The sequence below is a fragment of the Amphiprion ocellaris genome, chromosome 17, assembly GCF_022539595.1.
Source record: "Amphiprion ocellaris isolate individual 3 ecotype Okinawa chromosome 17, ASM2253959v1, whole genome shotgun sequence".
NCBI classification, from domain to species: domain Eukaryota; kingdom Metazoa; phylum Chordata; class Actinopteri; family Pomacentridae; genus Amphiprion; species Amphiprion ocellaris.
Window position 1 is genome coordinate 16033182 of NC_072782.1, and position 27104 is coordinate 16060285.

Here is a 27104-nt window from a genome sequence, read left to right on the forward strand (position 1 = left end):
CCCTGCGGGTGTTGTTTGCAGCGTCTTTTGTTCTTGTTGCATATAAGACGATGAAATATGGATTCAGCTCTCCAAACAGTAAATCTATGGTAACAGTGTGGATATGAAAAGATGAGAAGAGGGTACAGGGAACTCACAGGTGGTCCAGGAGGTCCCTGAGGTCCTTTTGGTCCCAACAAACCACGGGGCCCCTAGAAGGGAAAAACAAAAAAAAAGCAAAGAAACAAGATTAAGAACGCTACCACACCTTTGAAAGGATTGATGAATTATTTAACATGTTCAGCTAAATCAAGTTTCAAAATCATACTCCTGGAAATAACCTCACTTCCCAAATGTCCTTGAGGATATTCTACAGAGTCAGATTGTGAGGGAAAGCTCAAATCTCTTCTGTTTTTTTCTTTACTACACTTTCATTCCCCACAGCTATGCCTATCAAACAATGCTTTGAATTTTTATGCTATGCCTCACAGCTAAAGTTATCTAACGAGACATATTGTCCTGCCAGTGTGAATTCAAACCAAGGTAGCACACCCTGGTGGACAAAATAAATCATAACAGGAGATGTCAAGGGCTTTCTAATGGTTTCTCCTTCCCTGTCTTTTTCCCCCCGTCCATGGGGAATATCCTGCCTGAGAGTGGGAGGCTATTATAACAAGCTTGATGTGAGCTGCCTGCTTTTCTCACCTCCAAAGATTCTCTTGTACAAATGAGGCGCTAGCAAAGCCTGATCAACACACGCTTTGCTGCAATATAGAGCTAAAAATCCCAATTTATATGGATATGAACAGTGAGTGCAGTCTGCAGATGATATATGATATCATCAGACCATATGATTGTTCGCTAAGACAATAACACGATGACAGCAGGTCCTAAGCTCTCAGCTCCATCGTACATTCTCTCAGTGAAAGACTGAATGGTAATATATGTGATCACTCACTGGTTCACCAGGAAGTCCCCTGGGTCCGATCTCTCCATCATCTCCCTGGGAAAGAGACAGAACGGGTCAGACTGAGGGACACGCAGTGAATGATAATGGAGGAGAAAGTGAGGATGTGTGTGTGTGCGTTGTGGAGATTGAGAGATAACGGGAAGACACAAAGAAAAAGGAGGGGAAGAGGGGATCAGATTGCATCAGCTGTCGGTAATGAGGAAGGAGAGGGAGATTAGAAGGAGATAAAGATGTGCAGAAATACAAGAAATATTAAGGAGAAGATTCAGCGAGAAAGAGGAAATAGGGAGACAAAGTGGATGTCAAATTCAAATGGTGACAAAAAGGTGAGTTTGTTAAGAGGTAGAAGTTCAACTCAGGAGTAATATCTGTCTTTCTGCAGCTGCGTAACAAATACGGCTTTGGGACAGGATACATTAGATCTATCCCCCTCAGGATGATAGAACAAAATGAAGTGGTAGGTGTGAAATCTTTTTGGTTTACCCTCTCTCCATCCTCTCCAGGACCACCAGGAGGTCCAGAAGGACCGGGTTCACCCTATGAAGGCAAACATTAATAAGTTTAACAGCTATTCATATCAGAATGAATACACATTTTTCATAGGCTCACAAGACGACGTACTCTGTGTCCTTTTTCACCAGGAAGCCCAGCCAGACCATCAAACCCTCGGTCTCCCTGAAGAGCAAAAGAAAAAAAAAGAAAAAAACTTCAGTGCCTCTTGCACAGGCTTCAAAAACACTGATATTATGAAATATGGTGCACCGAAGTGTATCATTGATATAAAAGACAACATGCCTTGGGTCCAGTCTGTCCAGGCATACCTCTGGCACCATCAGCTCCAGAGCGACCCTGTAAAAACCACAGCAGTTGTTCATCAGATCAGGAGGATCACAAAGCAAGAAGAACAGCATGTGCCTGACTTTTCATTTACAAACGAACACTAAAAAAATGTAGAAATACTTTGAAGTTTAGTGTTAGCATGCTTCTGATTTTGCTGCTGACAACTTGGTTGACAAGTTACCCTTCTGCCAGGCTTTCCAGGAGGTCCAGGGGATCCCAGAGCTCCACGTGGTCCCTGAAATGAAAACAATCATGTTACACAAAGTCATTTTTCTGCATTTGCAACCTCTGAAACTATCCTGACAGTATCAACAAAACAAGGAGAGTTGCACATTTCTCTGATTATTTGTCAAGGCTGATGTAATACCACACTTACAGTTAAACGCTAGTTTAGTTAAACACATTATGTTGGTTAGATTTACTTGATCAGAAAAAGATCTTAAAAACAAAGTTGCATTTCAGTATCCGTTACCTGAGGTCCCGACTCTCCAGACTCTCCCTTCAGTCCTGGTACACCAGGAGGACCCTTGGAAGGAAAATAGTGTCTCAGAATTGACAGGCACTAAACAAATTCAAGCTTTCAACACAGCTACAGACTGTTCTATTTATTTTGTGTACTGTGCACTACAGTAACAGCTGATCCAATTTTATTCACATGAAATTCCTATCGATTTCGAGTCTGTGAGCTCATTCAGGATACATACCAGAGGGCCAGGTCTGCCAGTCAAACCCATTGGACCTGTAGGACCACGCATTGCCAGCTGAACACAGGGAGGTAGAAGTTAGAAATGTGATTAAAATAGAGATGTAGGAAATACAGAAAAGCTGAATTTACTACCATGGACTGAGCTATTTATATCTGTGTATGCTGTAAGTGTATTTGTGTCTGTTATGCATTCTACATGTGAATGTTGATATGAATAATACAGTATGTGCTTGCAAGCAACTCATGATAACAATACATGTACAAAAATAGCATATTAATACAACGGGACGAATGAAAAACTGTTTAAAAATGCTAAACAAAATTACAAAGATATTTGAATATTACATTTTAGCTGGAAAAATTGTTGCAAAAATGGCAAATAAATAAAAAAAAAACACCTAAGCATTAATAAAATGAAAAGAAAAAAATTAAACATTCCAAAATAAGAGGCTTGAAGTTTGGAGACTGCAGAGACAAACAGCATAAAATAGACTACTGCAGTGTGATAGTATGCTTAGGGGTGAACTGTTACCCTGGCCTGCTGCATGATGGCTTGCATCTGGGCCTCCTGTGCTGATACAGCAGGTCCCTTCTGTCCAGAATCACCTCCAGCGCTCATCCTGAACTATGGAGGGGATGATAGATTGGTGAGATTTCACTCCAATAATGATGACACCACTTTACCCAAAGCACTTACAAAACACAAAACTGAAAACCCAGAGGGACATTTGTAATGATTCAAATGCCAGCTTGAAGCAGAATACATATTTCAGTTTATATATTCACATCTCTTCCCAACAATATCATCAATATTTCTTCAGTACAGTGTATTCATTTTGAAACTATGCAACAGATGCTGAAGTGAGCGTCAGCCTCGAGCATGAGGTCCGAATTCTACTGCCATCTGGTGGTGATAAGCCAGCATTACAGCAACAGTGAATATCCAGGCTTTTGGTGCAACTCGGGTTTGTTTGGGCCAGACATCCTCGGCTGGATTACATGGCACAGTTCACAGGAGGCTGACAGTCGATTTGGGCTACAGATGCTCAGCAACACAATAACTGAAACACTGAGCAGGATTTCAAAATCACACAGATATTGTTACCAAGAAGCAGAATATAAACAGTTGATTCAGAACATCAGGGCTGAGTCAGATCTACTGCAGCTCAGGCACCATAAACAACATTTCTCCACGGCACATTTTCACAACTACAGTGCAAATCCCACAGTTTCTTCTTCTGTCTAATTTTCTGCTGATTTTGATTAAGTATTGGCCCTTCCCTTCTCTGTCGTCGCATTTTTTCTCCCTGCCAATCCGTGAGCTCGTTGGCCTGAATCTTTCTCTCTTTTGCTTGATGTCATCTCTTTACCAATGCTGCCCATCAGCTTAAGCCTAACCCCGATTAAACTTTGAACAGAATGTTCTAGTGCATTAAATTGCTGATTTGAAGGCCAAGAAACAGAAAACAGTCCATGGGAATGACATTATTTTGCTCACATAGCACCAACTCACAGCAGAGATAAAAACGAGAAGATGAATCACTCATGTTAAGATTTGCCTGCTATCCTTATCATATCATTACTTCAATGTTTCAACACAACAAAGCCAAAAAGTCCTCTGAAACAAGGGCGAAACAACAATGCATGTTTCTCATTAGACTTGGAGCTCAAGGATCAGATTTCAAGTCGTCTTTTCTGCCAGTGGATACACCAGAAAAACTCTCCAGACAGAGCTTGCCACATGGCTCGGCCAGAAAAGCTTTGCGGACCCCTGAAACCACAACTTCACATCTGTACAACTAATCAGGTCCAACGGCAGCAGTGTCAGACATCTTCCAAGTACAAGGAAAAGAAAACAAAGAAGGCAGACTTCGTAGGAAGTCGTTAGAATGGCAGCAGCAGTTGAATCATGGGACGCAGCTGAAGCTACAGAGAACTCGCTTGCGTTGCTTTGCTTCCTACCTGAAGCCAGACGACTTCCTCGAAAGACACCCGATAGCTTAAATTTTGGCTAAAGAATGTGGGATAAGTTAAAAATATGTTAGTGGAGAAGTCTTACGAAATGTAGACTTGAGTTGATGGGAGTGAAAAACCGCCAAGAGTGAGCACAACAGGTGAGACATTAAGGGGCCACCACACTTACTTAACATGCCACAAGGGGATGCTAAAGCACAGATTTAAATCACAAAATATTTGTAAGGTCTATCAAATAAAGGGGGGTGTCATAGGAAATCCCCTTCACTCCAGTACACAGAGTAAAGCACATGTCAGGGTTATTGATAAAACAGAAAGATGCATCATACTTGGCTTTAACAAAAGACGAAACAACAATACAAAGCCATGGAAAGGGCTAAACATGGAAAAAAGACAGCCTCGCCAATATTTGCTTTTCACTCTTCTTTTTAACAACTGTTATTTACTTACAGGCAACATCAGGACAGTACCAGGGGGTCCTGGAAGACCATCAGCACCAGGAAGACCAGGACGACCTGGAGGACCCTGAAATGGAAGCACAAACACACAGTCACAAATTTGTTTTGTGCGTTTGTCCAGCAACAAAAATCTATATAAAAAGTTCTACTCACCCTCTCTCCAACATCTCCGGGGCTGCCTGATGGGCCAGAAGCACCTGGGGGTCCGGGCAGACCCTGTTACAAACAGAAGAGCTTATGTGACTCCGTACATATGCATAAAACAATGCAAAGTTCTCGCCTTCATCTAACAAAGTGGTCACATACAGGAGAAAGGAATGCATGTACTAATACGGGGCAGCTTTTTGAGTTGTAAATCCTTTGTGAGGCGCGTTTTATTTGTCTATACTGTAGCTCAGCACTTGAATGGCTGGCCTCGGGAAGACTCCATCTGCAGGGTGTCAACACAAACTGTCTGAAAAAAATCTTCCTATATAAATAATACAACATCTGATCATGTCTACGATTCTTCTTCTCCTTTTGCATTAGGAGGCAGTGATTTTATACAGCAAAGCATTAAAACCTGAACTGTAATGCAGTGCAGACAAATATTGAATGTGTAACTTCAACCTTTGTCAGCTTTTCTTTATCAACCTTCAAACCAAGGAAAATGCTAGTGATTAAGAGTCAAAAATAGGAAGTTTAGAGAGGAAAAAGTGTCAGAATTGGAGACATATTGACTTACTGTTGGCCCCTCAGGCCCAGGAGGACCCTCCACTAACATTCCCTGAAACACACAAACACAAATCATCAGACACCACAGGAGTCAATACAATTTTCTCATGGCCTCATTCATGAGCACATGTCACATGGTGCACTCCCAAGCTAGTCTATTAATACACAGCTTTGGGTAAGAGTTAAATATGCATGAAAACATGCCCCAACACAGTCCACTATCAAGTTTCCATCTTTGCTACCTTCATGTACATTCCTGCTTGTCATTTCAGGTGAGCTTGCAATTAATCCAAGGAGAACAGGAGGCTGCAAACAAATGCAAGGACACTCTGAGGTGTTCCTCTACCTGGACAAGCTAGGGGAAGCACCTAATCAGATCGAAATGAATTGAAGGAATAATTAATATGTTCCTACTGCTGAATGTGCTCTTTGATCGTACATGCAACATGGAACCAGTTTTGTACATGTGTCTAATGACAGCATCTTCTGGAATGATTTAAACCTGACGCGCCAGACGGTTCAGAATCATCTGAGAAGCTATTCTTGGAAACTGCTTGGAGAAGGGTAGACACATGGAGGGTGATTGGTTGAACTATCTGTCTATCAGGGGCTAATTCACATGTAATGCTATGTCCATGCTAAATCATTTTCAGTGTGTCTGTGTAAAGTGGACGGAGAGGCTTAGTTGTGCTGTCTTAGAGAAGGGCACGCTCTTTCAGATAAGACCTAGTTGGGAAGCAAATGTGGGCTTCTTTCTCATTGTTTCTAAGAGACTGTCCCTGTTTGTATATCGACACTTTTTCTAAAAACATTCAACCTGGAAGGAGGTTTCTGAAAGGTCAGTTTTCAGTGACCTGAATCTCCGTTTGAGCGTGGACAAAGCTATGTTTTAAAAAAACACCTGTAAACAACCTGTAGCTGTCAGTATCTCCTCGTTGTACACTGATTGGTCTGTGGCTCAATCACAAATGCACAGCATGAAGCTGGGCAGGATGGATTCTCTTGTCATTTCACAAGAATCTAGTTGAATTGCAAGGCCAGAATTATTCTTATCTATGTGTTTTTATAACACTGTACAGGCAAAAACAGTGAGCCATGTTAGTTTGGTGCAACATCTAGCTCACATTACATTGTTGCAGCTCTGCAGCTATAAAGATTTTGCCTTGTTTGTTTGCTCTTGCGGTCACAATCTGGCTTTCTCTTTCATGAGGGCAGAAATCCACTCATTCCACAAACTTTAACCCCTACACTGTAGTTTCCAAACATTTTCATCATTATTTTATCTTTGACACTCTGTGGGTTACATCAATGTTCCACCTATAGTGTGCATACTGATATAGTGTGTGTACTGTTCATATTTGCCTCGGCTGTTTGCACGTTTACAAGAGAGAAAAGACGCCGGGTGGTAATGTGTGTTCAGACTGGATGGTAATACGTCCTGGAACATGCTTACACAGGCGTGTCCAGAAGGCGTCATCGAGGAAATAGATTCAAAAACACACACTGCTTTCTGTTCTCACGTGTAAACACAAAGACACTCAGTCACAGAGGCATGTATACTGAGTGGAGCCGAGTGACATTTGTTTGAAGGGAAACAGCTGTGGCTGTATTAGCGATGTAAATTCCTTCTGTGTCTGATGTACATCTGCAAACATACAAGAGGAGTCAGCCTCATTTATAAGAGTATCTGAATCTGGGTTATTTGCTTCCACCTGTTTGTAATTAGACATCATTTTTTGGCAGAGAGGCAGGAGAACTCTTTCTTACTCCCTTTTGTTCTTCCTCGTGTTCCCTTCCTCCCTCCATCTCCCCCTGTGTTTACACACTACCCACACTGTGTTTAGAGATTATTGACAATCCCTGCATGGCCGTTCTCCAAATGTTTATGCTGCAGTCCTGATGAACAGCCAGGAACGAGGCCTTGTCCAAGGATACCATGAGAAGGGTCTGCTGGACCCTAATGACTGTGACCAGCTCACTAATTCTCATTCAGAAGTAAAGGGTGGATTGTGTTTAGACGTCGATCACACATATGTCTTCACATGCACCCTTGTGCACGCATGCAGCCTACATCTGCTGCTCAAATTTGTTGTTCAAATAGTGATACTCACAGGCTCAATAACAGCAGGCTCTCCCTTCTGTCCTTTCTCACCACGAGCTCCATCGACCTACAAGGCAAACACACAGACACAAACCAGATCAACCCTCGTCCTCTCTGTCACTCTCAACATGCAATCCTGCTCATCATCAAGATCATGTCTTTGGCAGTATGTCCTTCACCTGTCCGTAATACTCGTTGGTCTCAGCAGGCAGCACTTTGCCATCTTGGTCGCCGTAATCCAGGTCGTCATAGCCTTCTAGATCGGTATAATCGATGGTGTCCTCCTTAAACCCATCCAGATCTGTGTAGTCGCCGTCGCCATCTATGCCTAGGCCGGTGCCAGTGGTAACAGACCCACCAGTTCCGGTGCCGGCGCTGGCTGATCCGCCTCCAGAGGTGGAAGATCCTCCCACAGATACAGAACCACCTCCGACGGACACAGAACCACCTCCAGCAGACCCGCCCCCGATGGTGATGGTAGAACTACTACTGCTGCTGCCACCGCCTCCACCATTGATGTGAACTGTGCTACTGCTGCTGCTGCCACCAGCTCCACCAGTGCTGTAGTGGCTGTCTACTCCGTAATCATATCCATCGCCATAGTCGTCATAGGAACCTCCGACCTACAGAAGCACAGATATAGTTAATAAGATACAATATAACTGGATAAATGGGGACATTACTGTCAAATATTCTACATAGAAAACATCCACAACACAAGTGACAAAGGGAGAGATATATTATACAAAATGTGTCCTGTATTTGTGGCCTTCCATGTAGCACAGCAGGACTGCAAGTAATGATTATTCTCATTCTCTATAGTTCTATCAAATGTTTTCTCTATTAACTGATTATTCAGTCTATAAAATGTCGACAAAATATTGTCTTGTTTTGCCCAGCCGACAATGAGTTGATTATCACATAAGACGTTTCAGAAAATGGAACATTAAAAATAACTTCCATGATTTATTCATTATCAAAATAGTTGCTGATTAATTTTCTGCACACCTTTTTGTTTACCAGAGATGCAGCACTGGACATTTCTATAAAAGCATTAATTCATGAAGGCACTTTTAATATGTACCTACATCAGCTTTGCTTCCCCCGTGAGGACTGGTGGATTTTAACACAAGACAAAATAATTAACTGCTTATGTTTCCCAGACAAATGAGCAAAGTGGATAACAAAGCAAATAACAGAATTGCTACAGAGCAAACGACAATTAACTGAGGCGATTACTGTCAACCTACTGTTGTTTTACTGCTTGTGTTTGTGATCAAAGTTCCTCCACCGCTGGTGATGACCTTCCTTTCGACCGTCCCGGCACCCAAGTCGATCTTCCCCACTGCTCCGAGGTCCAGGTCACCTCCGGTGCCAATGCTGGTGATGGTGACGCGTCGAGATGTATCACCGTCGGGTGCGGCTGTGGCCTCATCGTAATACGTCTCGTAGTTAGTCTCGTAGCCATCATAGCTGTCGTAAGGGCTGGTCTCCTCTCCGTAGGCGTCTCCTCCTGCAGTGCCTGAAGAGCTCGCTGAGGAGCTGCTGGATGAACTGCTGGATGAGCTGCTGGATGAGCTGCTGGATGAGCTGCTGGATGAGCTGCTGGATGAGCTGGACGACGTGCCGCCAGAGGATGAGCTGGTGGAGATAGAGGTGGAGGTCAAGACTTTGCCACCTGTGCCACCAGAACCGCCTTTCAAAATCTCTTCCACTGTGGTCACCACGGTGTCTCCGTCTGTCACCTGTATTGCAAAGAGGACATTATTACTTGTTGCTTTTGAAATAATAAGATTATGCTTGATTCTGTTTATTGATATAATACCTTGACTTCTTTTGTGGTTGTCTCAGTATCAGGAGTTGATTCATAAGGCTTGCTATCCATGTCCTCATAGTAAGGGTATTCATAATAGTAGTTATCCTCTTCTGTGTGCTAAAGGAGAAAAACATCACAATGATATTGAGCAAGAGTGTGACCGAGAGAGAGAAAGAATAACAATTAATTATTAACAACATGCTTGTTAAATATGATCCACTGCTTGTTGCTTCTGGCTGGCTGATGTATGTGCGACAGGCTGGCCATTGATCAGAAGCACACAGGAATGCCTTCTATTCGAGGAAACCTCACGCTGTATCTCCCTGTCGTAACTTGCAACGACTGAGTGACAAATTGCATTTCCACAGTTTTCTTAATGAGCCTGTCACCCATCTTTAGGGGGAGAAAAAATCATGACAAGTTTTTGTGTACCTAGTGGGCTCTGGGGCAAAGCGAACAGGTCAAGAGGAAGAGCTTCCTGCTCATCTTGCAGCACTTCTCTGACACGCCTTTAATTAGTATGCACACAGCATATCGGCATTCAGTGCAGCAAACTATACAGTGCAACAATGCAGGCTTAGGCAGGCACCACATCATTCCTGAACATTATTAACTAACTGCATAGCCTGATAACACTGTTCTTCCCAGTCAGCACTTTCCTCTGGCAGATTGCAGTTCTCTTGCATAAGCCAAGAGACTCTTTTCAGCACAGGATCCAACCAAGATCTGATTTGAGTATTAGAGACAATTATTGAACTTCCGTTGATTAAGGTCAGCCAGAGGAACACAAGGTGGTTCTCTTGCTGGGTTCTACAATGTCTAGCATTATTTAGTATGCTGCTTCTAGTAATAGGGAGCCTTGTGTTTGTAAAGCTGCACTTCGAGTTCTGAATTTACAAGTGAAACCTCTGAACCCCAAGCAGTCTCTGGATGTCTTTCACATTTTTATTCACTGTAGGCTTAATTGTCCCTGCAAAACAGTCCTGAACCTTTATAGAAACATCTCAGGTGGATATAGAGAGAACTCAAAAACTGTTTTTTGTGCAGTATAAAATGGAAAAATACATATATTTCTTAATATTTTTTTACAGAAATTACAGAAAAACAGAATCTGCAGGTATAACATGTGTCTACGGATGTTGCAAATACTGAAAAAATAGAGGTTGTACATACTACAGATATTTTGCTACTTACATTTTCAATTTGTTTCCATGCTTGACTTCCATTTGCTCCACACAGCCTTTAGTTCAGCCCAGTTAAGCCAAACAGTCCCTGAATTTTTGTCAAGTGACTGTTTTTTGCAGCTGAGTCACTCATTGCTTTAGAGTTTCATCAAGTAGCAGAGAAACTGTAGTTTTTTTTTTACATGATCTACGTAGACCAGACAGTGTATTTTTGGCCAATTTTTTAATGACACATGTTTTGGCATTAGATTTGGCTACATTTCCTGAACACAAACCACATGTGACACATGGTATGTTCAAGGACTGTCAGACAGTTGGAAATCCCACAATTCTGTTTTTACAGTTTCTTTTTTTTTTTAAAGAACATGACTTTGGGGTTCAGAGGTTTAAACATTTGAATAATTCAAATTTAAAGGTGAAGAGGAGAACAGAAACGTTACTCACGTATTCGTCTGTGTTGGGGTCCTGGTTCTGGGGCTGGTCGGGCACCGGCACTTCACAATCGGGGCTGTAGTGCTCACAGTAGTCATAGGCAGCACGATGGTCTGCTACAATCATTAGCTGCTGGATGTCTCCCTGGAAACCCAAAGAAACGAGAAGCCATGAGATTCACTTGACATCGCTGAAAGTCGTGCATGTAAGTAAACAAGCAAACAATTGGCAGGAATAGAGGCGGCAATCTGACTCTCTGTGACCTGTGGGGAAAATTGAAATCATCAACATCTGCACATGTGATACGACTGCAGAACAGGCAGTTCTGAAAGTAGGTCAAGCTGGGGGAATCTCAGAGTGACTAAATGATGAAGAACTTTGTCAAGGGTCCAAGAGTGCCGTTTTGCATCAGATTTGAGTGTGAGACAAAAAGCAAACACTGTGCAGTTAGAAGACAACGTAGAACAACTGACTATATGTAGCTGCTGAGAACAACCAGAGATTCTCAAGCAAAATGTGCATTTTTTAAAAAACAGAATATATAAGGCCGGCACTGAGAGACAAATAGATCAGCTTTGCATGTGGAGTATAGTAGCAGACCTGCACATAGCTGACCATTTGACTAAATAAGGTGTCTGCATATACTGAGTCGAGGTGTGGGGGTGGAAAAGGAGCAGAAGACGGAGATGTAACAAAGAGAAAACTCACAAAAGAAACAGGCTAGAAGACATTGATGGAAAAAGAGCATGAGAGGACAAGAGAGAAAAAGCAAAGGCTCACAAGGATCCCCAGGCTACATAGGGAGCAGGGTGTGTTTGCCACATGTTTCTGAAAAGAATGCATATGGCACCAAAACTCTGTGTTGTGTCTATCCAAACATGTCACCATCACACTTCCAAACCCAGTGATGTCATTCCACATCAATCAAATACAGTGTCAACTTAGCTGAAACAAATAGGTTTTCAGGGGGCAGGAGAATCGTCAAGCGACGCAACTATGGGAACGGACCGCCATGGGGGATCAAGTGTTTTTAATTATATCCAAATGCCAAAAGTCTGAAATCCCTCAGCATGTCTTTCCAGCTGAAAATTCTCCTCGGATTGCTGTCTTTTCTGACAAACAGAAACGGATTGTATTTGTGGTCTAACCAGTGACAGTTCACTGAGAGGCACCAATCCCACTGCTGCACTCGAACATACCATACAGAACTCCATGTCTCGGATCCTCTAATAACCCTTGCAAAACACTTTGTAAGATGATGTTTCCTGCTCCTTCCTTGGCTTATGTTATCAGCAGGGTTTATGGTGGATGCAGGAAAACAAATCCCTTCTTCCATAACAGAAGAACTGGAGTAGCCATTACACAGTACTTCCAGCTATGTACCCTGAGCTCCCAGGAAATTTTCAAATGGCTACCTCTGAGCCGTTTGTCTAAAGTTGCAATCCGCAAGGAGGCGAGACTTGGTATCAGTTTGACGCTCTGTCTCCCTTATTCTTGCAAAACCATGTGTCACAGCTGCACTGAAAGGGGACGATGGGAATTCAGTGTTTGAAATGAGGTCACACTCAATAAGAAATAAGCCCCCTGCACAACAAAACAGCCCCGCCGTCTGGAGCATTGCTTTCCTATTCACATGCCATTCTTGTTCTTTTCTTTCTCTTTTCTCCACTTTCTTTTTCTGCATCTCCCAGAGCAGCCACAGGAATGTCAGGGTAGATTATGGCCACAAGACGTGCAATCCTAAGTTTGCTAAGATGAAATAATTAATCACACACCTAATTTAAGGACAACATCCTTGCAGCACCGAGCGTATCACCGCAGAACGTGTTTAACAATGTGTGACATGTACACAGTGAAAGAAAGAGGCGTGTGCATACCTAGACAGAAAAATGGGCTCTTAAAATAGGTCTTACTGAGGCCAGAAAAAGATGACGGCTACATCTGATGGTACGAACTCTACAACCAAAGATATGTGAGGGTGAGAAAAAAAAAAAGGATGAGATAATGTGGCTCCGATCATTCCAGCCACATGAAGTTTGATTCGATGTTAAAAGTTCTAGGCTATAAAAAAAAAAGCAAGTGAGCAGAAAGTGAGCACAGCACAAAACCAACTTCAGATGGAATAGCAAAGAAAAGTTTTTCTACTTCGAGGGGCACTCTAGCTAGTTAAAGCTGCACTCAGAGGAGAAAATGGAATGGAAAAATCAATGCAGTAGACTCTTCCAGTTCTTAGTATGGGTCAAACATCGTAAGTATTTTTCCCATGATGCAACTTTACAGCGTGTCTTCATTTCAACCCTTCTGCCTCCACACCAATGGTAATGCAGATATTCTGGTATTTTCTGTTATAAAATGCAGATTTGGGATAACCTTGATGACGTGACTCTGACATTCTAAATATTTTTCTTCCCTGTAGTGAGTAATTTGACTTTACCATGTAAAATCCATGGAGTTCTCATTCCATGTTTTTGCCTTCAGTTTATTCAAACAATAGCAAATGGTTATATTAATGTCATATATTTAATCTGACATGCAGGCTTCTTTTGTTTTCTGATTCTGAGCATGTGTAGACACTGATGGGGAACACACAATTGACATTATCAGCTTAAAATTTGTATTTAATTGAATTGAACTGAATTTTTATTACCCATACAAGGAGTTTGAAATCAGGTTTAGTGTTCCTCAATGTACACAACACATAAATACTTAGGAGAGATAAATGCAAACGAATGTTTAAATTGTTGAAGGAGCAGGTCAGATTGTCCCTATACATTTTACACAAGTAACGTAAAGTGTGTATGCAGTACTGAAGTAAATTTAAAAAGTGTAAAGAATAAATTACCTTACATACATACAGTTAGTGATTATATACAAAATATGCATGCATGCTAGTCTGTGCGCAGAATATGCCTCCTGTCCGAATGTATATTTCATTTTGACATATATATTTGACAGTGACAGTGAATTAAATTTACACGAAGGCTGCACACCTTCACAGTAAAACTATTGTCAAAGTCTTGATCCACCGTGACAAGCACTGAGGCTGCCTCTAATTTCCTTTCTTTGAGTCAGAGCTGCGCTTTTCACCACACGTCACTCGACAGCTTCTGATGCCAAATGTTATATAAGCCGCTGTTTTACAGATGTAGGGAAGCAGTAAATATTCCGATACTGTACCCCAGCTGTATGCTAATGCTAAATTTCTCATTTTGTATGCTGGCAGTGAATTGTGAACTTGGTCCAGCAACCCATTAAAAGCATGAGATATTTACGCCATTACTGTAAATGGCAGCAACATCGCTATATTTTGATAACAGGAAATTGCATTGCAACTACTGTATATGCAGAGTCAGGGATTCAGCATGTAGTAAGGCTGACTGGTTAACCCCTACATTTAAAAAGAACAGGAAATTATAGCTTATTCTTCACCAAGTCGCATTGGTGTGAGCTCGATGTGACTCGTATGCCATGTATGAGATGATTAAAATACAGCGTTACGTGTGAATGCAGACACACAAGCACAACCAATCCCAGACAGAGCACATCAAGTGGTAAAAAAAAAAAACACTGGAATTATAGCATCACATCCGAATCTCTGGGGGAAACCATAAAAACACATGCAATCAGCTTTCCTGTTAGAGAATGGACAGTGACATTTTTCACTCTGGATCATCATGTGGCACATCAGAGTGGTGCTTAAGCCGGAATTTTCAGACAATAACAGGGCTGCCGTTGTCAGCATCTCCCTGGACTGGGTTGAAATATGACTCTGCTCCTGGCCAACGCTCTCCTCATGTTGAGATCTGGTGGAAAAGCCATCGCCTGTGGCTGTGAGCATCGGCCAACCTCACTTGACATACTTCATGTTAAAGAAACAGTCGAAGGCAGTCGCACGCAAGCAACAAAAACACACACATGAATCCACAGGTGACTGTAATGCAGCTAGATTAAGGAAGCAGAGCAAATGCACACTGATGGATGGCATGTAAAATGTTCATCTTGATATATTGTTTCTGCATTTTACCACATGAAACGGCTCATCATCTTTTCAGGCTTTCATTCCACAACCTCACCCTGTCCTGCCCCCACATATTTATCCCTGTCGGATGTTCTGCTTGTGTCCAGATGGGGGCAGGAGAGTGCTCCAGTGAGCACAGAGCCAAACATCTGTCTCCATCTGAATCTGACCCACAATCCTGCAGGGTGGACCGAGTTCATTGTGTTCTCCCCTTCTGAATTAAAAAATATGATGCACAGGACCAAAAGCTAAACACAAAATCACCACAAGACAACAGATAAATGGGATAAACTGCTGCACGAGGGGCTAAAACCTGAAAATGAACAATGCAAACAGATCGACTCTTTTTCTTTTTCTCTCTTGCATATACACATATTTCAGGCATGAGGCGAAAGAAGACCAACAAAGGCTTTTTTTGATTAGCGTAAGGTCTTGAGGTGATGTCAAGCGGCCCCCCGCTGATCAGTTTAGGGGGGCCGGGCTCAGCATGCCACGAAATTTGGGCTTTCTCGGGCTTAGAGCAGCATACCGTGAAATAAACAGCACAAACCGATGCTCGTTATTTCGCCATATCCCCCAGGGACACCTGATAATGGCTGTTTACCTTGTAAGCTACAAACAAAACAGCAGCTTAAACAAGAAAAGAAGCTCAGTCTAGTTTTCATCATTTTTCTGGTCAGATGTCAGCGAGGAGAAAAAACTGGGTAGGAGGGCCCCACAAAGCAGGATAAGATTCTGGGAGGTCCTTGCTGCATTTTAAGGCAAGCTACTTTCACAACATATTTACACAGTTCCCCCTGAGCTGTGAGCCAGGCCTTGGTCCTGCTGCCAGCCCACACCATCACAGTCCCAGTGCCTGGGCATTCTCCAGCCTAACCACAAAAACCAAACAACATGCTGCAGAGGTTAGCTCGCTGGGGCAGGGGCCATAAATCAACGCAAAAAGTCGCACAAACTACACACACATGTTGACTGTGGAGCTGGACATGCATTGAAACATACACGTGTTCATGTGCAACAAATTCACACGTTCAACCCTTTAACTAGACATCAACATTTTCCCCCACATACACTTTCCCTTCCAGACTGCAGTGCAATCTCAATGCTCAGAGCTGCTGCCAAGAGCAACAAGCCTGTCTCCCACCCCACTTATCCACCACACAGCACCGTAACCAGTCCCTCACCTCATTGCCCCTGTCCTGTTTCTGGATTCCCTCTAGGTCTTCTCCGCCATTTCACCCCTCAGTTAACACTCCCTTCTGTATAAGATTTTAATCCTGCGCCTCTAAGGAGTGTGGCCAAGCCATATTCCCATTTCCTGTTCTTTTTGGGATAGTGGAAACCGGAGCGGCAGTCTTCACCTAACAGACATAGATTCTCAGTGTTTGGTTTGGCCATTTGCTGAAATCTACATTTTAAAAAAGTGCTGAGGGCACACTTCAGGGGTTGCTGACACAGGAAAGGAATAATATGGAGAATAGTGGGGGAGAAAGACAAACATCTGACATGGGTTAGGGAAATTTACTTAATTATCCGTAGTGGAAACTCCATCTTCTCTGGGACTACTGAAGTCTGGCCTGAAATCTATAAAAGCAGTGTGCTCTGTCAGTGAAGCATGTCACATAGTTGGGACAAGATAATGCATACAAATGTGAATGCAACAGCACACAACTATGTTTGGATTCAATACAATATACTTGAGCTGCAACAAGTAACCGCTTAAATGCCTAATATAATCTGTCTGAATAATTTTTAAAGGAAAAAAAGTCTAAATTCTCCGATATCTGCTTCTTAACTTCAAATACTTGCTGGTTTCTTCACTTCTCTGATGGTAAACTGATTATCTTTAGGTTGTGGACAAAACAAGACCTTTGAGGGCATCATCTTAAACTTTAGGAATACCAATCAACAGTTTTTTGCTATTTTCTGACATCTTATGAACCAAACAACTAATCGATTAATTGAGAAAATTATCAACAGATGGATCGACAATGAAAGTAATTGTTAGTTGCAGCCCTGATATGTCCATGCTGGGCTTTAAAGATATCTCCATGACTGCAAAACTATGCCACAATATAACACTTTACATTTTTTCAACAGTACACAGTAAAAAGTTCGACACTTAAATCTGTAATAATCCATTATTAGATGACTAATAGTTCAAAAAAGGAGGCTGCACAGTGGCGTAGTGGTTAGCACTTTCGCCTTGCAGCAAGAAGATCCCTGGTTCGCGTCCCGGCTTTCCCAGGATCTTTCTGCATGGAGTTTGCATGTTCTCCCTGTGCATGCGTGGGTTTTCTCCGGGTACTCCGGCTTCCTCCCACAGTCCAAAAATATGCTGAGGTTAATTGATTATTCTAAATTGCCCGTAGGTGTGAATGTGTGAGTGATTGTTTGTCTATATGTGTAGCCCTGCGACAGACTGGCGACCTGTCTAGGGTGTCCCCTGCCTTCGCCCGAGTCAGCTGGGATAGGCTCCAGCCCCCCCCGCGACCCTAGTGAGGATTAAGCGGTGTATAGATAATGGATGGATGGATGGATAGTTCAAAAAAGCATGTATGTAGATAGATGTGGATTACCATATGTCTTAAATACACTGCTTCCTCCCGAACTTTATTTCATATCAACATACAGATTTGCAAGTTAAATTAAGTTTAGGCCTGCATATGTGGTTATCTTCATAGTCAATTAATCCCTCAATAATTTACTGAACTAACCAATGAGTGGTTTAGTGTATAAAATATCAGAAAATGTCGATCACTGTTTCCCAAAGTCCAAGATGACGTCTTCACGTCTTGTTTCGTCCACAAGCCAAATATATTCAGTTTACTGTCACAGAAGAGTAACGAAACAAGAAAATATCCAGATTGAAGAGGCTGAAATCAAAGAATTTATACCCTTTTCCTGAAAAAATGCTCTAACAGAATAATCAATGTTAAACTGATAGCTCTTTTTATTTCATTATGTCCATCCCTTTTAGATGACTGAGAGTGTGCTAAAATAACAGGAACACTTCTCTGTATAATGCAACACAGTTCAACACCACCACGAACTACTCCCTCAAAAACGATAATAAAGTTAAATCAGCAATTATGTGAAGAAAAACTGAGCATGAAGGTAGGATTTCTGTTATTAGAGTGTGAGATGACTGAGGTGGATTCTTGGTATCTTGCTTGAGGCAGGTACTTCCAAAACTTGTCTGAGTTGTTTTCTGGGTGTCAATCAAACACATTTGTGTGGTTTTAAGTGTCTGACACTTCTGTCAAGGACTACTTTGCCATCGCTCCTCTGAATAGAGTTTTAAGGGCCGTCTATACTGTGAAGTTCTGAGATGTTTGAGGTGCAATATGACAGCCTGGAGGAAAGTGTAAGAAATCTGTTTCCATCAATGCAAAACAATCACACTGACATACAGTACTTCAAACATTTGGTGGTTTAGAGGTTTGAAGCTGAAAGAAAGCATGTGGGGAAATTTAGGATCAAATTCTGATGCTGTGAACACATTTCTACAAATCAACCTATCAGAATACCACATGAAATGACACACAATATGCTGTTCACACATACAAAACCAAAACAACAGAGGCAAACACAAAACCATCTGTGTGACACTGGTGAAGGTGGATAACCCTGGAGAGCTGCTGAGTTTAAAAACAGCAGATGGATGCTGAGAAGCCTCAGCTCTCATATATCTTTTCATCTGTTTACTACACAGCACTATGATTAATCACACATTTACTGCACAGATGTGCCTCACATTATTTAATTGTATTATTGTATTGTTATATTTACACAAATGATTTCATGTAATAAACAGCTGTTGTTTACTGCAGGGTTTTCTTGCTCTGCTTCATCCTGATGCATTCTCACGAACTGTAGTTCCTTTTAGACCACTTACAGCACTGAACACTGTCCACTGGTGATAAGATCTGCTGCTACAATTTAGTTTTTCGTGAAAACAGGGCCGTCATACCCCCTTATATTTTTGCACCAGAGCGGTCACGAAGGCCTAAGCAGGGCATCAGATTTCCAGGTCTCCTCTAATGGGGCTCCAGGAGAGAAGCCATTATCCGTGTGTTAAACAGTGAATGAACTGTTACAGTCTTTTGACACCCAGTGGGCTTTTTACTACAACAATCTGAGACCAGGCACATTTGTGAAAACTAGAACCACAGCAGCTTTGTTTTTAGCTACTAATGTAACCATTAACCCTCTGACTTCAAAATCTGCTGGGTGGGTTTAAAGACATGATATCTTTTTTAAAGACAAATTTACACCATTTTTCACAGAAAAGAAACTGTTAAAAAGAAAAAAATGACAGATTTTCAATGGTATTTGAACGACTCATGGATGATGTACCATCTTGTCTGAAAAATTATCTATTTTTCAATAAATACATTTCAATAAAATTACTTCATTCTGCATGTATCATTTAAAAAATTGCCAAAAATAAAGCATTTGGTCTAACCAGACTCTTAAAAAAAAAAAAAGCACAACGGTAAAGCTATGGCTGACCTCAGATGCTACCAGATGGGGGCTGAACTGCATGCTGTGTTTACACAGAGCAGATAAGAGACAAGTATGAAGACAATTTAAAGTAGTAAAATATCTATAGTATGTAAAGTTGCTCCTCTATTTTCCACTATTGGTACAGGTTTTTCAGTTTCTATAAAAAGAAAAAACAAAGAAATTAAACTTTAGATTTTTCAGTTTTGATGATTTGTGGCATTACAACTTTGTCACACTGCACAAAAGATGTGTTTTAGTCCTCTGTACCTCTAGCCATGGTTGTGCTGTTTCCACAGAGGTGCAGGACTTTATACTGCAGTGAAAAATGAAAAAAAAATACGACAGGAAGCGAAAAACCACCCAGAAACTGCTTGGTGTGATTCAGAAGGTTAACAGACAGAAAACGAAGTAGAAAACAAGTCAAAACTGAAATCTTTCTGAGAATCTGGAAAGTCTGCTATAAATACAAATCATCTTGTCAAATCTTTACCTCAGATGACTGAAACATGTTAGCTGTGATGAGGGTTGCAGGAAAAATGAAGTCAAGTCCTGAGGTAAGGATGAGGAAACAGGATGTGTAAAACTCATCAGGGCAGTGCGATATTAAAGCTCATTACGAGCATCAAGCTCTAGCGTTGCATGTTTTTACTACTGTTTCCTGGCTCTGGTTGCTCCACGGGAGCCTCACAACTAGCATCATCCCAGTCCTATTAAATACTCCTCAGTCCTTTGCACTGTCCCTTTACTCTTATCATGCAGTCTGTAAATCCCCCCACTCATTCCAGCGCTAATCCTTTACTTCAGGACATCTTAACCTCAGTCTTCACCATACTTTGTGACCTCTTCTTCCCAACTTATCACCCACTTACACATGTCCACCCTCCCTCCACTCCAACAGCCTGGCCTGGCCTATCAGCGGATACCAAGGAAACCTCTGGATGATGTCATGCGGTGTGGCTGCTGTTCCAAGACTGACATCAGTGGAGAGAGAACTCCTCATTCTTTCCAGAGTATGACCCAAAATTTTTGGCTCCCCTCCCCACACCTACTGTTCCAGCTTCCCCTCTCCTCCGCCTCCCCGCCTCTCGATCCTGAACATTGCATCTTGTTTTCTCGACACACAGACGTCCTTTCCTCCAACTCTGAAATAAGCTCAACTAATACAATATAGCATCGCCCACATTCATACAGGACGAGGATGCTGTTGCTCTGCTATATCCGAGACAATAAAGGCCAGACAAGAAGCGCTGTGTTTGCACAGCTCCACCTCGGCTACTTCGATTCAGCCGCTGTCCCCTGCAGATTACCTCTGAATGAGGCCAAGCGGTGCATCTGTCCCACTTGACTTCCCTCAGACAAACCACAGACCGTTATTTCACTGAATGCTACTTAGAACCGAGGGGATGGGTATTAAATTATCTCTGGTTTTTCTTGGCAAACTCGCTCGGAAACAAGTAAGCAGCGAAGTCAGTGGACACGTTTTGTGGATGGCCTTTACTTTCAGAACAACAGAGATAAAAAAAAAAAAAACGGTTTTGAGATACACGCAACAACCGCAAGCCAAGAAGACAAATAACAGTGCGAAAGGTCACAAAGTGAATTTTGCTCAAGATAATGACACTGAATGACTGATTTTTACATATAAATTTAAGCCATGATAGAATGAGTACTTCATTTGCATTAGATTTGCAGCATTGATTACCACGTAAAATGCGTAAATACATAAAGTAATCACCTCCTTAGTCTTTACTGGCACAAGCACAAACGCAGCACTCTTATGCATGCTGCAAGAAAAAAAAACATTATGGTACTTATAGAGGGTAGACAGTCGCCCTGCGACCACAATAGCCTTGTCACAAACCAAACCACAAACCACCTCAGTGTATAAGTACTACTTCTCTTCTGACTGCTGCATGCAAGCAAAGGCACAGTCTGCACTAAAAAACCTTCGCCATTCACCATAATGCAATCTTAAATCCAATTATCTCCTTTCTGACTTTAATTATGTGATTTTAAATCCTTTAAATCATTGATTTAACCCCTGGAAAATCATCTCTATGCATCAAAATTAGATATTTAGAAGTTTTGTCCATGGAAATAATCTATTCCTGCTTGAAAAATGACTTAGCAACAACCCTACGCTGGGAACTCTTCTAGATTATGTTAATCTACATAGTCCCTCTTTACCCACCCTTCCGCATTCAATGCAATCTGAGCACACCAGCTCACCTTCAACTTTGCTCGAATACAGTAAAGCAACTCGGCATTACACAATGGCAACTGGTAGTATCAGTGTAATTCAGCTATACATGGAAAATATTGACACAGAATGTCCACCCTGCAAGTTTACAGAATGTATTTTAATCTGTTTGTTACATATGAAATCCCAAAAGTTTGAATCCATGTTTGGGAATATCTGCATTTTCAAGTCTGGAATTCTCAGTTATGGTGTGCTGACTGCTTATTTCACTAATGATATGTCTTCCAGCATATAAAAAAGACCATTAGGACACATTGGAAGGTAAAAAACCTGATTTTCACCAGAGGAAGTTGTCATCAAAAATCTACGGTGGAAAAAAAAAACATGCCGTTTTTCTAAAGAGATTGACCGGAAATCACAGGGCCTTGAGTCAACTGAAACATAATTGGCCTGCCAGTGAAATCAAATAGTTTTTTTTGTGTGTGTGTGTGTCTGTGTGTGTTTTCATGCTGACCACCTCTTAGTGGTAACTGACTCTGGCAAAAGTCAACACAGGATCAGACTAAACTACAAAGGGGAAAAGGGAGTAAGGGGAGGAAAGGAGTGCAGCCTGAGCATAATTTGGAAACTATGTGGCATATTTTCCATTTTCTGCACGCACTGGAGCCTGTCCTGTCTCCCAACTGGCAGACACACAGCAGGAGGGCTTTAAACATCCCTCACAAAATATCTGTCCGTTCCCACGGTAACCACTGAACTGTTACTGCAGCTTTGACAGCTGTCTCAGGTTTAAAGTGTTTCTGTATCACCTCAATCTTATGATGAGGATGCTAAAAAAAAGTAGAGCAGAATTACAGCTGGATAAATGAAGCCATCTTGTTGGAAACTGGAGGAATTTACCAACAGCCAGTAGGCTTGGGGGAAATAATAGCTGTGACACACAATGCACACACATCCATGCACGCACACACAACGAAAACATCTGTATTTATGCCTTCTTTAATAGTTCACAGTCCACAGTCTCACTAGAAATGTGAACATAGTCCGTGCAGTATAAAACAGTGTTGTACTTCCCTGCTTCAATCATTAATCACATTTTCCCATTACACCTTCTGGGAAAAAAAAGTCTATGTACAGTACCATCTTACAGATAAAGATTGTCTTTCTTGAAATGTAGAAACCTGGTTTTGGTTTTGCAAAGCTATGATAGGTTCATGGTTCCAAACGAGCGGCAAGCAGTAAAATTTTCATCTCAGTTTTATGTCCCATCATATATCTATCTCGCCTATGGCTTGGCAGGCCGACTTCAGCGATTTTGGAAAAAGGGGTGATGTCATATTTCTTTCTTTCCATCTGTTCTCACTGAGCTGCAGTAAGGTTAAAGGTCAGCTGGCTCAGCATCAGTCACATCAGTCAGCCTCTGTTACTAATTATTATTGAGGGCCTCGGCCTCATAGACTAATCCCCCTTTAAACAAGCACAACTCTGAAGGGACAAAGACAACACTATTCCTTGTGCCGTGTGCTCTCTGTGTGTTTTGGTGTGTGTGTGTGTGTGTGTGTGTGTGTGTGTGTGTCCCTCACAGGGGTCATGTTTAAGAGCCACAAACACCCAGACAAAAGCTCATTATAGGAACTATCCAAATGAATTCTTCACACTAGGTAAAAGCAAATAGTATTTAACTCATATCAGGTATCATCTCATATTGTAAACCCAAAAATGCTTCCGGTCACTAGTCATAATACTATACACCTTGTATCTCCTGCCACAAAGCTTTTCTAAGAATAAACAGACGGAAAATTAAGAAATTAAATTCTCTTTCTAATGATTCAAACATGCTTGTTCAAAACAAAAATATTGCAGCAGATTCAGACAAAGCACCCAGTCGTGGAACCACAAACAGAAATACAACACTTGACTTATAGGTTTAGAAGCCACAATGAGGCAAAAATTACAAAAAAAGCAACATCGGATGCACCAAACACATAGAATTCCGGGACACAAAGTCCTTCTGTGGAAGATGTGGAATATATGGCACCTAAAATTAAGTTTGATTTACAGTTGTGTGCATGTGTGTGAGTGGGTGGCAGAAGTCGGGGGATCAGATGCGGGGGGCTGCAAGAGCCAAATCCACACATCTATAGAGGATGTGGCCACTACCGCAATCTCCCATGTCTAGCAGAATGAGGACTGGGGATGACCATCATTTGCACCACATCCATATGTGTCTGTACTGCAGTTAAAATGAAGGATTGAATCAGCTTGTCGCTCATTTGTTTCACGGCTTTAAATCTAAGTCAAGCTGGCCTTAGCTGACGTTAAGTGTCGCCCATTAAAAACGACTGGTATGTCGGTATGCTTATGAAAATAGCATTTAACTGGAGATGCAAATCAGCTGTCAAACTTATAAATCAATTCACAAGTAACAAAGCGGACCAAACTGCACACATCTGAGTGGAAAGTCAGTGCAAATCTGGCATCCATAAATGGCATCCAGCGAGCAACCCTCGCACAGACAGTCCGAAATGGTCCATTAAACAGCTAAAATGTGCAATTACACAATTTTTAAAAAGTGATGAGACTGAGAGTTGCAGAGTAATGCCTACCTCGAAGACTTCTTCATCAAGTATTCTTGTTCCAAACACTATAATTCCTTTGGTATCAATGATGGGATGGGGGCTTCGGAGCAGCTTCTGGGTGGTCTTCTTTTTACAGTCCAGAATGAGGGTGATGGTCTGCTTGTGCACACTGATGGCCACTCGATGCCACCTGGAATGGGAGGTAAAGTTAATTCACACACTTACTGGGTTACACGCCTCCCAATTACAAAGCGCTAACAGGCTAAGGGACCCCTTTTTGTGTTTTGTCTTTTCAAATTCAAATACACGCCTTTCTGTTTTGAAACTCGAATCTCCTTTCAGTCTTAAATCCTAGTTTTTGGTGGCAGAATTTACACATTTGAGGAGAATGGGGAATAAAAGCACCATATCACAAAGTGGCGTACTGTACGTGTGTTGCAAAGAGACACCTGGTTCAGGTGCTGTTAAACCGCTAAAATGAAAATAAACTGCTATCAAAGCCGAGCGCAGACACCTGGAGTCTGATTAGAGGGGAGGGTGAATACACAAAAAGCAGAGCGTTTATTTAAGAGCACTGTACGGCTGAGGTGCTGGCGAGTGAACCTACTTTCCGTCAGCTAGGTTGACTCCTCTGAAGAGGGGGTAGTCCTCAGGGCTGGGTTTGCCTGTGTGGTCCTCGTACAGGAACACTGGAGAGCGGCCCACTTCTAGTCCGAGCTGCTGGATGCCCTGTTCATTGTACACGGACAACAGGAAGGACTGGCTGCCCTTGTTAGGCTTCACTGTGGCCAAGATGGAAAAGTCCTCAGGGAAGACATCACCTGGCAGGACGGATGGTGGGTTGGAAAGAGAGGGAGAAAAGTTTTTGGACAGCTAAGTAGCAGTAACCATTCATCATCATCATCATCATCATCATAAGAGGAATGAAATACTAGTTTTGTGTTCAGGATGTTGTAATCGTATTATTATTCTGGGAGACAGGCTGTGATCTTTGGTGTCAAGAGCGAGTGTAATATTTTTATTGCTACAAAGAAATGTTAGAAAAACAAAAATCATTTAGATTGGAGGAACTGTGAAAGATTGGGCTTTAAGCACCGAGAGGAAACATCAGCGACTCATGGAGTGCCCAAAATGTAACAGGATAGGATTAATCTGAAAGGGATGGCAGGCAGACGAGAGGCTGGACAGGGGAAGAAAAGAAACAGTTCGAAGAAGTGGATCATTTCCAGTGCAGCACAGGATGAGAAGCATTAACGACAAAAGCATGTGATCCTGGGAGACGTTGTCAAACTATCCTCCTTTCCTCTCCCACAGCTGATGGATCTAACAGACGCTCGAGCGAAAGGGGTTGGAGAGGAGCAAAACTTTTACAGGAAAAATAATTAAAGGCACATTTGTGTGGAAATAGAAATACCACCAATATATTGGTATGAAAACACACAACCGATACGACAAAGATGTGCGAGCTTCCATCTGCATGGTTCCACTGAGCAGCCTCAAGTATTTCCTCCATTTTGCTCAAGAATGGAACACATCTGCCAGACAAATTCCCTTAGTGGGGTGTTCTCAAGACCCCAGAAAGAGGGGCCGGCTTTCCAAATACCCGAGGAGGCAGTTGCTCACTAATGTTGAGGTCAGACTACACTTGGAGGCAAACAGAACTTTCTGATCTTTTAGTTAGGGGGAAAAAAGAGGCTATCAGACTATATTAAAGCTGCTGTTGTTATGAGAAAGCAGCTATCTGGATTATATTTAACATAAACATAGGAACCGCTTGAATCCCAGTAGCAATCTCTTGCTTTACAGCATGTGCAAAGAAGAGATTTCCAGACGGCCGGAAAAGAGAGGCAGGGCTTGTGGTTACAGTGGTATTGTAACTCCTTGTGCAGCCATCAAAGCCCCTTTACCCAGAGAAGAAGAAGAAGAAGAAGAAGAAGAAGAAGAAGAAGAAGAAGAAGAAGAAGAAGAAGAAGAAGAAGAAGAAGAAGAAGAAAAAGAAGAAGAAGAAGAAGAAGAAGAACCAAATTTTGCCACCATCACCCTTTCACTTTATTCCCTCTTGTTTTCTTCCACCCTGTCAGCATCTGGATGTCTGTTTGCCTTCCTGTCTTGGTCTTCCTGCCTTTTTCTATCATTCCTTCATTAATGCCAGGCATCAAATCACATCATGCGGAGAGCACATGCCTTGGCAGTGTGCTCCCTCAGGAATTCTGCTTGGCATCATATGAGAAACATTGCTTTAATTGACAGATGCTTCGCTGGGATGGTGTAAAGCAGAAAGCAAGAGAACATAAGAAGTGAGAAGACAAGACAGACAAGCCTTCAAAAGCCTCCTCATGTGAGTGATTTTGGTGAGGAAGATAGATACAAAAAAGCCTTGGCAGGTTTAATATATGAAATGAAAAGGGCTACGATGCAAACAAAATAAAAAGAAGGTGGGAAACACCAGAGGAAAGAAAGACAACAAAGAGTTTATTGCTACATCCTAGCCACAGTGAGTCAGAGCTGATTCTGTGTGGAGGTGAAGGGTCAGCTGAGGGGTGAGAGAAAAACCAGGGCACGGAGGACAACAATGGGGGGATGAAACAAAAGAGAATAAATAGCTTTCTAGATTGAAGCATTCA

General features: G+C 42.0%; 1 protein-coding gene across 5 annotated transcripts in view; it reads right to left on the reverse strand.

Moving 5' to 3' along the window:
- Positions 1 to 27104, reverse strand: part of col5a1 (procollagen, type V, alpha 1) — a 92009-nt gene that overhangs the window by 39854 nt on the left and 25051 nt on the right. For 4 of the 5 annotated variants that reach the window (XM_023281044.3, XM_055019465.1, XM_055019464.1 and 1 more), the window contains exons 3-21: positions 25088 to 25301; positions 24508 to 24670; positions 11187 to 11318; positions 9568 to 9675; positions 8993 to 9487; positions 7922 to 8365; positions 7753 to 7809; positions 5652 to 5693; positions 5081 to 5143; positions 4920 to 4994; positions 3028 to 3120; positions 2494 to 2550; positions 2262 to 2315; positions 1971 to 2024; positions 1745 to 1798; positions 1571 to 1624; positions 1433 to 1486; positions 938 to 982; positions 138 to 191 (exon numbers count right to left, since the gene is read on the reverse strand). In XM_023281044.3, the coding sequence (XP_023136812.2) occupies positions 138 to 191; positions 938 to 982; positions 1433 to 1486; positions 1571 to 1624; positions 1745 to 1798; positions 1971 to 2024; positions 2262 to 2315; positions 2494 to 2550; positions 3028 to 3120; positions 4920 to 4994; positions 5081 to 5143; positions 5652 to 5693; positions 7753 to 7809; positions 7922 to 8365; positions 8993 to 9487; positions 9568 to 9675; positions 11187 to 11318; positions 24508 to 24670; positions 25088 to 25301 (2312 nt within the window). Of the gene's footprint in view, positions 1 to 137; positions 192 to 937; positions 983 to 1432; positions 1487 to 1570; positions 1625 to 1740; positions 1799 to 1970; positions 2025 to 2261; positions 2316 to 2493; positions 2551 to 3027; positions 3121 to 4919; positions 4995 to 5080; positions 5144 to 5651; positions 5694 to 7752; positions 7810 to 7921; positions 8366 to 8992; positions 9488 to 9567; positions 9676 to 11186; positions 11319 to 24507; positions 24671 to 25087; positions 25302 to 27104 lie in introns of all 5 variants that reach the window. The other variant, XM_055019466.1, reaches the window with a different exon arrangement.